Below are 13,127 nucleotides of genomic sequence, written 5' to 3'. Positions count from 1 at the left end.
GCATAGCTTCATCATGACATTTACAGAAAAGGAAAACAACCCTGCAACAGTATTGTTTTCATTGGCATTTTCTAGTAATTGGATTCAACAATTAAGAATAATTCATGATTCTAAAATGCTGGTATCTTTGTTAGTAAGATACTAGAAGTGGTGAGCAGGGATCTTGGCTCTGCAGCCTTCCTCCAATGGAGTTTTAAGCATGCAATTCCATGTGCCCGCTCAAATTCTAGAACTAGGGTTTGTTATCACACCAGTAGTCAATGTTAAGTGTTTTACAGATGTTGTATATGTATACAGAGGTACTATGTTATTTAATGCAGCTTGTTTTACTACATTACCCCAATAGAGGATAAATATTAGCTAACCTTTTGTAAAAGTCTGATTTAGCTTCATAATTATTTCTAACTCAAAACATTTATGTTAATAACCATCTAATTTACTGTAAGTTGCTTAAGTCAGTAGACAAATTCTCCATAGGGTTAAAAAAAAAAAAAAAGCTCAAGCCTAATCTTGGTTAAATTAATAAGATTTTACTAGAATCACTGGAACTGGCAAATGTCATCTTCATTTAAGAAGCACTGTCTTTATGTTGGCAGCTTTCTGTTATGTCAAAGAAATTAAGGAAAATGCATTCTGCAAATTCTTTTGTTCCTGGCTCCAAAATGCTTACCGTTGTCATGACTGAATGCTGTTTTTTAGAAAAGGCACAAAAGCAGCAAACTCTATTATTCAGTAATTAAAAATCACAATGAGGAGGTGATATTGCAATATACATGAGCCAGCACTGTCTCACAAAAAGGACACATAATTATAAGAAAACTAGATTCTGAAAGTTTTCAAGCTTCAGAGAGTGCGGTTTTGTTTTAGAATAGTATATTTAAATGTTATGAATGCTACAGATAAACCTGGTTACATTTTCCCTTTAATGTCCTTTTTTGGTAATATAAAATTTCCTTACCTTTTCAGATATCACTGTCCAGTACTGATTTTTATATACATTTTCACCTTGGTTTTGGTACCTTCCTAATCTGTTTTAAATCAATCGTTTCAATTATATGATCTTTAAATTACCTACATAAACTATTAGGCTCTACATTAAACTTCCCATCCCTGCTGTCACTAAATTTTGCTTATAAAGCAAAGGTCCTTTACAGCAGAGTACATACCAATTCTTCTTAAAGGCTGCTTTCATAGCTTTTATCTAGGGACAGACAAGCAAAAAAAAAAAAAAAAAAAGTCAATACAAGCTGAACTTTCTTTTCAGTCTTCTAAACTTTCTCTGGTCTGACTACTTCTTCCCATGCTCAGAAAACCTTGCACAGTTGTGTACCCTGACTGAGAAAATTATAGGCTGGGTAAAATATTCACATAAACCGAAGGAAAAAAAAAAAAAAAATCGTTCTTACTCCACTACAGGTAAAGTGATTAAGATAGATCCATACTCCTGCTTATGCTCTAGTACAAAATTTGGAAGTTAGCAGAATAAATTAAAAAATCTCATGAGTGAACTACCATGGGAATGGGTAAGCTTATTTTTCTATCTCCACGCACTTCATAATTCTGATAGTCGTCTGAAGATACAAAACAGGTAGAGCCTTGTCAGAGTGGACAAGGTTCACAGTACCAGCCCATTCTGCCTTTACAAAACAACAAAAGCAATGAATCATCCAAAACAGTATGCATTATTTCAGTTCTGTAGTCCAATAGTTTATTTCCAAATGCCCTTTTATATTATGATGTGTTCTTCTACAAAAATATGAGAGTTTGACTTCTCTGTTGTAAAAAGTCAGTTATTCACTACACCTGATCAGCACCTGGACTTTCAATTGAGAAGCAGTATTTCAGAGTTTTACTTTTGCTGTTTTATTATACTCTTTCAGAAATGGAAAAAGTGATTCATGTACTTTTTATAACAGTAGGTAATCTGACAAACACCAATCATCTGGATTATCAGGCTGGAGTAATCACGCTTATGTTATTTAATTGCTGGCTCTTGTTGCACTTTTGGCCTGTTCTTCATACAATCTTTTGTGCTGTGCCTCCTTGTTCATGTGGATTCATCATCGCTACCTTATTAAAAATATAACTGGAGTCTTATCTTTCTCAGTGACTTATTCCTGGCATTAAAAGATGTTTAACATTATTTCAGGAATTTTCAACACATCCTAGATGACTGAACTGTGTTACTAAACCAATTTTTTTTAGTGCATAATGGGAATAATTTTGTATTATTCAGGCACTTGATGTTGATATACATTCTATCCTAGTGCCCCTCAACAGCTTTGAAAACTTTATTTCTTATAACTCATTCTGAATTAAGTAACTCATATACTGCACAAGGATTAGTCACTCCCTTTCCCCCTCAGCCATTCATGGGATTGTGGAGGAGAACTGACTCTGAACATCACTTTTTTTTTCTTATCTAAGATAACCATCTCCCTCCCAGCTTATGCAACACAGGTTCTCTTTGGCAGATACAGCAGGAGGCATTCTCCTAACTATTTACATCCAACAGCTGACCCTGGTCTATTATGGAAATTTTCCCCTTGCAGTATAGTAGTTCCTAGGAGTCTGGGTCCATAATCTGTTTACCTGTAATTATTTTCCTATTAAGATAATACAATAGTTCTACACCAAAACCTCTAACTAGTACATCAGTGTTGAGTTCTTTTTTGTTATTTTCTTTTGGTCACATAGAAGTACTGGTTAGACACAGTGCTGTACAAAGAGTTCCAAGTTCTTCCAGCTTTATCATTAATTCTTAGAACTGCGTGTTCCAGCTTAAACTGTAAAATCCAGAAACTGATTAAAATGCTAAAATATAGTAAGAACTTAGAACTCTCTGCCACAAGTACCTACAATATAAAGAAGAATCACAGAGAAGTAACCTTCTTGTCCTTTAGCTGCATGTCTATTTTTCCCTGCACCCTGAGTCAGTCAGTGGTGTCAGAAAAAGTCACACAGTTCCTGACTGTCCAAGCATTTTTTTTTTCCCCCTTTAAATAAGGAACAAATATGTACTAAAGTGCTTTATCTACATGAACCACATCAGTACATTATAGAAACAAAAAGTTCTAGTCCTGGTGGGAGCAGGGGAGAGAAGATTCTCATTTTAGATACAAAATTTAGATTGTTTACAATCTAAGTGAAACAAAGATTCAAGAGAATATTCTCTCTTGTCTTTTTTTTCCTTTTTTTGTAAAAAATAAAAATAAAAGTGCAGTCAAATAGAAAATAAATGCAGTAGATGCAAGCTGAGTTGAGGCAGGCTGTTAGTGATAGTGTGCAAACGTGTGTCTTAGCAGTTCATCTGCAAACGGTCGCAGCTTGGCCTCGATAAAAATCCGTTTCAAGAAATCCCGAGCATGGTCGGAGACATGAGGTGGTAGCTGGGGGTTGGTTGGCTGAGTGGCAATTTTAAAGATGGCAGCCATGGCTTCGAACTCTGCCCACGGGGGCTTCTCAGTGAGCATTTCTACCACTGTACAACCTACGCTCCTGAAACAGAGGCAGAAGTGAAACAGCAGGTTACAACAGAGTCATGCCCTTCTAGGAAAACAAGAAATAGCAGAGAGCTACTAAAATACCACATATAAGTAGTGTCCACTTAACTCTATGGAGCAACTTCAATGGAAAACAGGTGTTTACAAAAATCGCACGTACAGCTCTACACTATCTCCAAGTTACACAAATCACTACCTACTTCTTCACTTGATTACTTCACTGGGCCAAAAGCTACAACCTCAGTGAAGAGACAGTTAGGTATTTCTCTAGGTATTTCTCAGATACCAACTGCGTTATGGTACTGCCACTATTCAGTGCTCAGCAGGCTGATGCAGGCCACAAATGCTGTTGCAGCCCTTGTACCCCAGCTCTTCAGATGCCTGCAGAACTTGAATGCACTTGAAAGCTTTCTTGCTCATTAAGGCCTAATGGAAATACAAAGCAACAGGAATGCTTTGAGTATACTGCATATATTGCTGGCTCATAAGAAATGCACAAATTATCACCAATGTATAATGCACAAACATGACATGGAAGTTAAAAAGTTTAAAACCATACCTCAGTAGTATCCTTTTTTAGTTAAGGATACTAAAAATATACTTAGATTGCCAAACAAAATTTCAAGATCCTAAACAATCTTTGTATACAAAGCCTATGTTTAAAGGATTTAGAAAGGCAGAAAGGCATGCGTGTGGCCAGAAAAAACTTTGTTCTTTAAGTCCTGCAAGATCAGCTTCTTCCAGTAACAAGCAAATGATACTGCAAAATGGATAGGCTGGAATAATTTCCCAGTTTTCAGGAAGTTTTATGGTTTTTCAAGATGCATGCAAGACGTTTTATGGGTAGACAGAGGTACACTTCTTTACACAATAAGGATTTACTGAATGACAGAAGTCCAACTTCAATATTTTTTTCTTACTTTTAACGAGGATCTTCTCCATCAAAAAACCATGTATTAACCTTGGTACAAATACTTCAAAGTTGAACAAGTCAACTGCCTGAAATCTATAAGGCTGTCCTATTATTCAAGTATAGCAGAATATTTACTAAGTGGTAAAGTTTCATTACAGGACATTGACTTAACTGATGCTTCAAAGCTTCACATGTTGCTTTCACCCAGCACCTCTCCAGGATTTACAAACAGTCTGATAATCCTCACTTCACGCAAGGTCAGTTCAGAGGATTCTTTTATGTACCCTAAATTGATGGGCTGAGGAATTGCCAAATGAAAAATTCCCAAACTTCAGTGTTACACTCTCCAAACATGACTGTCAGTGCTCACGCTTGCCACCTTCTTCAGCTTAAACCCCAGAATGAAACACTCCAATTTCAAATACCTACACTGTCGAAAAAGAGCCCATTCTGAAATGAAACCTTTTGGTTGAGAAGTTTTTTTTAACATACCAGATGTCTGCTTTTCTGCCATACCCTTCTCCACTAATAACTTCTGGACTCATCCAGTATGGAGTTCCTGTGACAGACTTCATTCCTGTACCAGAGAGACAGATGGTCTGCAGTCGTTTGCTGGCACCAAAGTCACCAAGCTTCACATTGCCTGCTGAATCTCGCAGAATATTTGCTCCTGGAAGGAAGGGAATACAGCATTACATTCATGAAAGGCTCATTAACATTTTGGTGTGGAAAACGGTAACAAAAGTTTGGATTCAGTGATACAATGCAAGATCAGCCTAGTATTTCAAGTCAGAGAATTTACTTTCTCTGCTCATTCCTATTACCCTATTCCAAGGTTCCGAAAATAACTAATTGTACACACTGGTTTGCATCCTAGGCCTTCTCCAGAAAGTGCCAGTCACTTTGTAAAGCCTTCCTAACAAAATAAGGAATATGCCATACAAGGGAAATAAAAGAAATGTGAAAGAAGTTTCCCCACGACTGAAAACCCCTTCATAGAATATTAAAGCAATATCTCAAACTGTGTTACAGATTTGTTCAAAACACTTATCTGCATAAGCATGTACAAATTAACCGTGATATCTCAACCTTTTTTGGAACAAAGCACTATCGATACGAAGCAACAGGAAAATTGTAAACATTTTAGGGAATACAACAGCATTGTGTTCAACACACCTATTTTGCACATCACCATCTTACTACATATTCATAACTTGCTTATGCAGCACTTGCAAGTCAGCTGTATCTATCTGCAAAAAGTAAGTATGTCTGTTTCCTCAAGTTTCCTGGCAGTAAAATCAAAGAATTCTGAGTCATTTGATCAAGCAAGTCACCTCTGCCAGTCATTTCTTGTACTAGTGAAGTGCTGGGTAATTTCCATATAATTGATGAAACAAAACTCTGTAAAAATAAACTTTTGAGTCATGATGCTTTCCTCTGCACATTCTATCTATTTACAATGACATCATCCTTTGATATATTCAAAGCTATTAATACTAAAATAAAATCAGAAAGAAATTTATCATGATTGTTTTGGAGACAGACTATGGAAACATTTTCAGAAGTCTGCTAGAACATCACAAAGATGCTTATTTTCCCCCCCTCAGGTTACAACAGCGACAAGAATAAATGATGGAAAGCAATTTCATTGATTTTAAGTCAGTATTTTGGCATTTTAGACTTAATTACATTTTAGCACTTCACACAAGACTGGAAAAGAATCTGTAGTAAAGAGCACTGAACTGTGCACAGAACTACCATTACCTTTAATATCTCGATGGACAATCATATTACTGTGCAAATAGTGAACTCCTTCCAAAATCTGCCGCGTATATTTACGAGTCACATTTTCTGTGAGTGCTCCATATGATTTCAATTGGTCTTTGATGGAACCCTATGGCAAACATGAAGTATAAAACACTAACATTTCTAGAATCACAAGTGGGCTAATACTACAGTCGAATTTCAATGAAATTTATGCCTGAAATGTAGACTTTTAAAGTTGCGATACTTCTCTAGATCAACTTAAAAGCACAGATATAGTTTTACTTCCACTGAGAAAAATAAAAACTTTGACAAAAGAAAGGCTGGACAGAGAAGTCATATACTGAAATGTTAAGCTATTAACTCTAAAACTGTCAAGCAGCTGAATACTTCCAGTGTCATGTACAGAAAAAGAACAGCAGTACTTTCACTCAAACAGCAGTCTCAGACTCACGTTGGACAAGACACATGCCGTTTACCCTGGTTAGTTTATACTCAGGAAAAAGAGAGGTTGTCAAGAAAAAAACCACCACATGCTGGAGGATGGTGCTTTATGTAAAAATTAAGAGGTAAACAAGTCTTGGCTTAAAATAACATTAAATCAAAATTTCATCATTTTCTAACTATTTTTGTATAACCTGGCTTTGTCACACAAACTGCTAAGATTACTTCTGTGACACTGTCCTCCAAATCTCAGAAAAATTCAAGAAGGCCCCCAAAACAAAGCCCAGAACTCACCTAAAAAACAAAGAAACAAACAAAAAAACCACCACCAACAACAAAAACACACCCACACACCACTTTTCTTCTGTGGAGTCTCACGGTAAAGTAGAATGCTGTAACTATTCAGAAATACAGAGCCTATGTTTTTATACAAGCACGTTTTACTTAGTTCTGCTGACCCCACTTGGTGAGAAAAATGAAAATCCACAGTTTTCTGACCTTATCATACTTCTTAACAAAACAGTAGAAGAACAGTTCAGCATGTACCTAGGTGCCACACAAAAAACAAGCACCAAGATTATTTTCTGTGTGCACTTATTCCCACACCCATCTTAGCTACTTCTTGTTTTCCTGAAATAATTGAGCAGTTGTGATGGTGACTATGCAAGCTGACAAGCTGAAGTGTGGCAAAAAGAAACATTAAAATTCAGGAAGATTCAAGAGTTTACTAATGATAATATTGTCTTTTCAAAGACATTGCCAGAATGGAATGCAAAGAACTTTTGTACAAACCACTGTAATTCTGAAAACCCAAACAAGCAATGGAGAAGAGAGGCTGCTGTAAGCACTTGTCAGCGGTACTGTTTTTAACTTCGACATTTCTTTAGTATCTGTGCACACTTCCGCAAAAAGCTGTCTACTTGGGTGCTCATCATATTGCATAGAAAAGCTGGTTGAAGTGGACTGGCTCTCTTGCTTACCCCAGGCATATATTCCATGAATATAGAGAGGGTTCTTTCTGGTGGATCTCTCAAGAAGCCATAATACTGAACAATTCTTTCATGCAGCAGATTTTTCAGCAACTGAATCTCACATTCAAGTGCATTCACTTCCTAAAAGGAAAAAACAGAGAAGATTTACCACACTTGATGTAGTAATAATAAAGTTTTGGATTTGGATTTTTTTAAAGCGGGACCGTATGTACATATTAAAGGGTTATGTAAACTAAGTAACAAAATACTCTTGTAGCTTATGTAAAGTTTATACATTTTATAACACGAAAATATCACCATTAGATTGAGGGAAGTAAAAAAAAACTATGCCTTTTCTATAAATTGAATTTGGGATGATTTTGCTGTTATTTCATTGTTACTCTTATTTTGAGGTTATGTTTGTTTCAGAGCACAGCAGGTATCAGTATGTGTATGAAGTCAGTGATCATTATGCAACATGTCACAAGCCTCCAATTGGGTAAATAAATCAATCAATCTTTAAACCTTTGTAGTGGAATAATTAGCATTAATTCTTTACTTTTCCAGGATGACAGTCTACACTTTAAAAATGCCTTCAAGGACCACTTAATATTTTAATAATGAAATACAACAAAGAAAATCATTAACACATATGGTGCTTTCTCTAGAGCTATCCGAAATACTAAAAATTTTGCAAACGGGAAGTAAGATATTTTGAAACAGACTGTACAGTAAGATGCTGGAAAAATACTAATCCACCAATTCAAACTTGACTGGAGTCCAAATTTCACCTACACGTCTTTCATCAAAACTTACTGTTTATCCATCACAGGCTATTACTGATACCCTCACACTTCTGAGGTTAGAAGGAAAACAGATTTTTTGACACCGAGAGGCACACATGACAAAATGCTATGGCAAGCGAGGTCACAAAACTGTTGCTACAGGAGACGCTACAGTATTTTATATTTAACATTTCCAAAGCATAATCAGTTGTTCTATTACATTTTAAAGAAGTAGCAACAACAACTACACTAGAAATCTACAGCACAAATGATCTTGGCTTTTTTCCTTGATCCTACATCACTAGCAGGCAGCAACTATAACTGGTGGCCACTCAATTCTGCAATCATGCTTACACCCATTGTTTCCCCGGCCTTGCTCCCCACAGTGCAGAATGCAGTCCTAATGCAGAAAAGTAACAACTCTTTTTCCATCCTGTAAAAAGCAGCAAGTATGGTTTGGGAAAAAAGAAATATAAAATCAGTGCTACTTTTAAATAGTTTCTCTCCTCAAGTGTCCAGTAGTTAAAGAAGGACAAGTTCAGTTTTAGAAAAGAGAACAAACTGACAATGAAACATCTGCTCTTCAGAGAGACATGCAGCGAATAACGGTAGCTAGCCCTGATGCCCAAAGTTTTTTTAAAAAAAAAAAAAATCCCCACCTCCCCCCCCCCCAAGATTAAAAAATAGATAAGAATTTCAAACTGGCTTCATAGCCAAACAAAATATCCTTGAGAATTTATTTTCAGGAACACTTAAATTAGTACAGATTTTTCTGTTTATAAATGCAATTTGTTCTAATTCCTATAAGTATAAATAATTATCTATTTCAGAGAACACTTCATAATGGATTGTTTAATTTTAGAGACTGAGACCGCACCAAATTAAGTTATATGTTCACTGCCTAAAGGTATGTCTGAAAATTAAAAAAATGGGATGTAACATTAAAATCAGGTAACCAAACTAATTCTCTCAGGTACTAGTAAACCAGGATTCCTAACAAGGACATGAAAACACAACATGTTTTAAAACATCATCCTGTTCAAAGAAAGGAACATCAGCCTAGTCTAGAACACACCACTTCAGCAGAAGCCCTTTACAAACTCTCTTTTGCATCACTTACCTTGCTGGTTTCTGGACTATCAGGATCAAACTGAACTTGTTTAACAGCTAGTTCTCTTCCGGTATCAGCATCATAACACAGATATACTCTGCCAAATGCACCTTGACCCAGCAGTTTACCAAGTCTCCAGTTAGTTGGAGCTCGTGGTGCTGAAAATATAAGTATGTTTTGGTTTTCAAATGAGCTTGTTATTCAGCTGATCGAGAAAAACTGGAATACACAGAAAATAATTTTTTAAAAGTCTACATTTTTCAACAACAGAGCCTATGCGTCCTAAACCTCCCCATTTAAGTTACAAAGATCAATAAAACTTCCTGTAAGATGGAAAATATGAACTACTTAAATTTATTCACAAAATAATTTGTGGTGGAGACAGACATACTTAAAACAACTAGCAACAGCTAATCTGAAAAACAGAAAAAGCATGTTAAACAAACTTAATAACATTTTTTCAGAAAATGGAGGCGTGATTAAAATGTACCAGCTACTGAAGTCATCACAAAGTATATTTGCTCCTGAAATGCCACCACAGATATAAAACAGTACCACTTAAGGTCTACAAGTTATCAGAGAACTTGACCAACATCTGCAAAAATAAATAGTAACTGCAACCTACATAACCCTTCTTGAGTCCTCAAGAGTCTAACAAAGCATCAAAAATATTTTTACAGTGTTTTGTTATCACAGATGCAAATTCCATGTGAAAATGTACATGAAGGTTGGCACAGTAAGCAATGAAAAATCTGATGAGCATACAGTCTTGACTTTTTCCTATTAGAGAGATAAAAACATATTATTCAATTGCATGTATTTTGATGACATGCTTAGTTTTGACATGATATACTTGAAAGGTAAAGAGTTTTACAGTGGAGTTCACAAAATGCCTTAACTTACAGCGACTGGGTGGGCTAATGTCCATGACTGACAAGGTAGGATTGTCTATGTCACTTCCCCTCCTCCTCATTCGGTTATCTTCATATTCCGGCGTAAAGACGCTGCTTCCACTACTGGTGCTCAGTGAGTGATCAGTGGGACTGAAACTAACTGGTGATCGGAAGCTGTTTCCCTGAGTCCTTCTGGCTCTTGGAAAAGTTTTACGACCTACAATGATATACAAAGAATACTAATGTTGCACTACAAAAAATACTGCTACGCAATGTGTATGTGCAAATACTTTATGAATTCCACATAATGTAGTTATCTTCCACAGCATATGATATGATGTAATGGTCATGACATTTACTGGTTTAACTTTCCACCTAGAAGAAAACAAACATTCATCACAGATGTATGTAAGCATTAGACTGAATCAAAAACTGGTTTACTTTTAAGTGACCAAAATTGGGACCAAATTCTGGAACTGTTCTGAAATGTAATCGACGTACTTCAGAAACCTAGAGGACTGTGAGAGGAGAAAGGAAAATGCCCAGCCTCTACTTTTATTCCTCTATTAAGGCGTAAATACCAAATTTCTGATAAATAGAAGAGCAAGAGATATGTTTACATTCCAGTGGTGCCCATGCTGGCATCTTCATCCTGTAAACTAATAAGAATTGAATGCAGAGAAAGACCTACACATGGAATCAACAGGAAGACCACAAAAAATAAAAAATAATAATAATAATTAAAAAAAAAATCACAAACAATACACAATTCAGAGATGGCTACAGCATTAGAATTAAAAAAAAAGGCATTGATCTTCAAAAAGGTTAATTACAACCAGATGACTAACAAAATTCATGTTAATATATTTAGGTAACCCGAACATTTTTAGGTCAGCATGGCTTGATGAAGTTTCATCCTACAGAACTCAGAAATAGCTGAAGGAGTCTCTGATTCATTAGGTACTACACTGGAGAAGGAGTTCCCAGGGGACTGAAGAAGGCAGATAAAGTATCTTTGAAAAAGTAGACTCAGATTTATATACTAGCCTGGCCCATTTAAATTCCAAGAATGATAGGCAAACAAACAACTAAGCAGTTTTATCACTGAGAGGATAATAAGGTAGTAAACAAAAGTTGTAACTGGTTTGTCACATGTAGCTAATCCAATTTCCCTATTTCATCGGGACATTCTCATAAGCTAACTACTGAAGTGTTGCACAGACCAACTTACTATGTAGACTATGCCCAAGACAGTCAGAGCAATTAATGGTGATTTCTCATCACCTTCAGTCCACTTCCATACACCATTTTAACAGATGATGTATATATGATGGAACATAATACACTGAAATATTGCAGATGACATCAAGTTAATTGTCACTGGTCTGTTTAAAGATAAAAATCAAAATTCCCAATGATATTAGTAAATTGGAGAAGATTCAGAAATCAACAAGACAAAATTCAGTAAGGAAGTACAACATACTTAAAGAGAAATCAAATCCAGAAACCACAAAGCGTAAAGTAATTGGCTGGCTAAAAGTCATGTAGAAAAGGATATAGGAACCACAGACTGAACAGCAGTAGCAGTCAGTATGGTGACCATGAAAAAAAGTAGTGTGTCATTGTGGAATGTATTAGCATGTATTAGGGGGTTTGCATGGCAAGGTTTTGGTAGCAGGGAGGTTACAGGGGTGGCTTCTGTGAGAAGCTGCTGGAAGCTTCCCCTATGTCTGACAGAGCCAATGCCAACCGGCTGCAAGATGGACCCGCCGCTGGCCAAGGCTGAGCCCATCAGCAACCGTGGTAACGCCTCTGGGATAATATGCTTAAAAAGGGGAAAAAAACCCACATAACAGCAACTTCAGCTGGAGAGAGGAGTGAGAACATGTGAGAGAAACAACCCTGCGGACACCAAGGTCAGTGAAAAAGGAAGGGGAGGAGGTGCTCCAGGTGCCAGAGCAGAGATTCCCCTGCAGCCTGTGGGGAAGACCATGGTGAGGCAGGCTGTCCCCCTGCAGCCCAGGGAGGTCCACGGTGGAGCAGATATCCACCTGCAGCCTGGGGAGGACCCCACACCGGAGCAGGTGGGTTCCCAAAGGAGGCTGTGACCCTGTGGGAAGCCTGTGCTGGAGCAGGCTCCGGGCAGGACCTGTGGCCCCATGGAGAGAGGAGCCCACGCTGGAGCAGGTTTGCTGGCAGGACTTGTGACCCCACGGGGGACCCACGCTGGAGCAGTCTGTGCCTGAAGAACTGCAGCCCATGGAAGGGACCCACGCTAGAGCAGTTCATGAAGAACTGCAGCCCGTGGGAAGGACCCACCTTGCAGAAGTTCTTGGAGAACTGTCTCCTGTGGGAGGGACCCCACGCTGGAGCAGGGGAAGAGTGTGAGGAGTCCTCCCCCTGAGGAGGAAGGAGCGGCAGAGGCAACGTGTGACACAACCCCCATTCAAAGTCCTCCTGTGCCAGTGGCAGGGAGAAGGTAGAGGAAATCAGAAGTAAAGTTAAGCCCAGGTAAGAAGGGAGGTGTTTTAAGATTTGGTTTTATTTCTCATTACCCTACTCCAGTTGATTGGCAATAAATTAGGTTAATTTTCCCCAAGTTGAGTCTGTTTTGCCATGACAGTAATTGCTGAGTGATCTCTCCCTGTCCTCATCTTGACCCACAAGCCTTTCATTATATTTTCTCTCCCCTGTCCAGCTAAGCAGGGGGAGCAATAGAGCAACTTTGCTGGGCACCTGGCAT

General features: G+C 37.6%; 1 protein-coding gene across 2 annotated transcripts in view; it reads right to left on the bottom strand.

Moving 5' to 3' along the window:
• Positions 1-481: 481 nt before the first annotated feature.
• The window catches only part of MAP3K2 (mitogen-activated protein kinase kinase kinase 2), a 53,296-nt gene continuing 40,650 nt past the window's right edge, over positions 482-13,127 (bottom strand). For both annotated transcript variants that reach the window (XM_052791683.1, XM_052791682.1), the window contains exons 12-17: positions 10,395-10,601; positions 9,501-9,649; positions 7,605-7,736; positions 6,181-6,310; positions 4,909-5,086; positions 482-3,498 (exon numbers count right to left, since the gene is read on the bottom strand). In XM_052791683.1, the coding sequence (XP_052647643.1) occupies positions 3,273-3,498; positions 4,909-5,086; positions 6,181-6,310; positions 7,605-7,736; positions 9,501-9,649; positions 10,395-10,601 (1,022 nt within the window). In that variant the 3' untranslated portion in view covers positions 482-3,272. The remainder of the gene's footprint in view (positions 3,499-4,908; positions 5,087-6,180; positions 6,311-7,604; positions 7,737-9,500; positions 9,650-10,394; positions 10,602-13,127) is intronic.

This window comes from Harpia harpyja, chromosome 7 (genome assembly GCF_026419915.1).
Source record: "Harpia harpyja isolate bHarHar1 chromosome 7, bHarHar1 primary haplotype, whole genome shotgun sequence".
Lineage (NCBI taxonomy): Eukaryota > Metazoa > Chordata > Aves > Accipitriformes > Accipitridae > Harpia > Harpia harpyja.
Note: the sequence above shows the minus strand (reverse complement) of the source record. Positions and strands in the feature narration are given on the sequence as shown.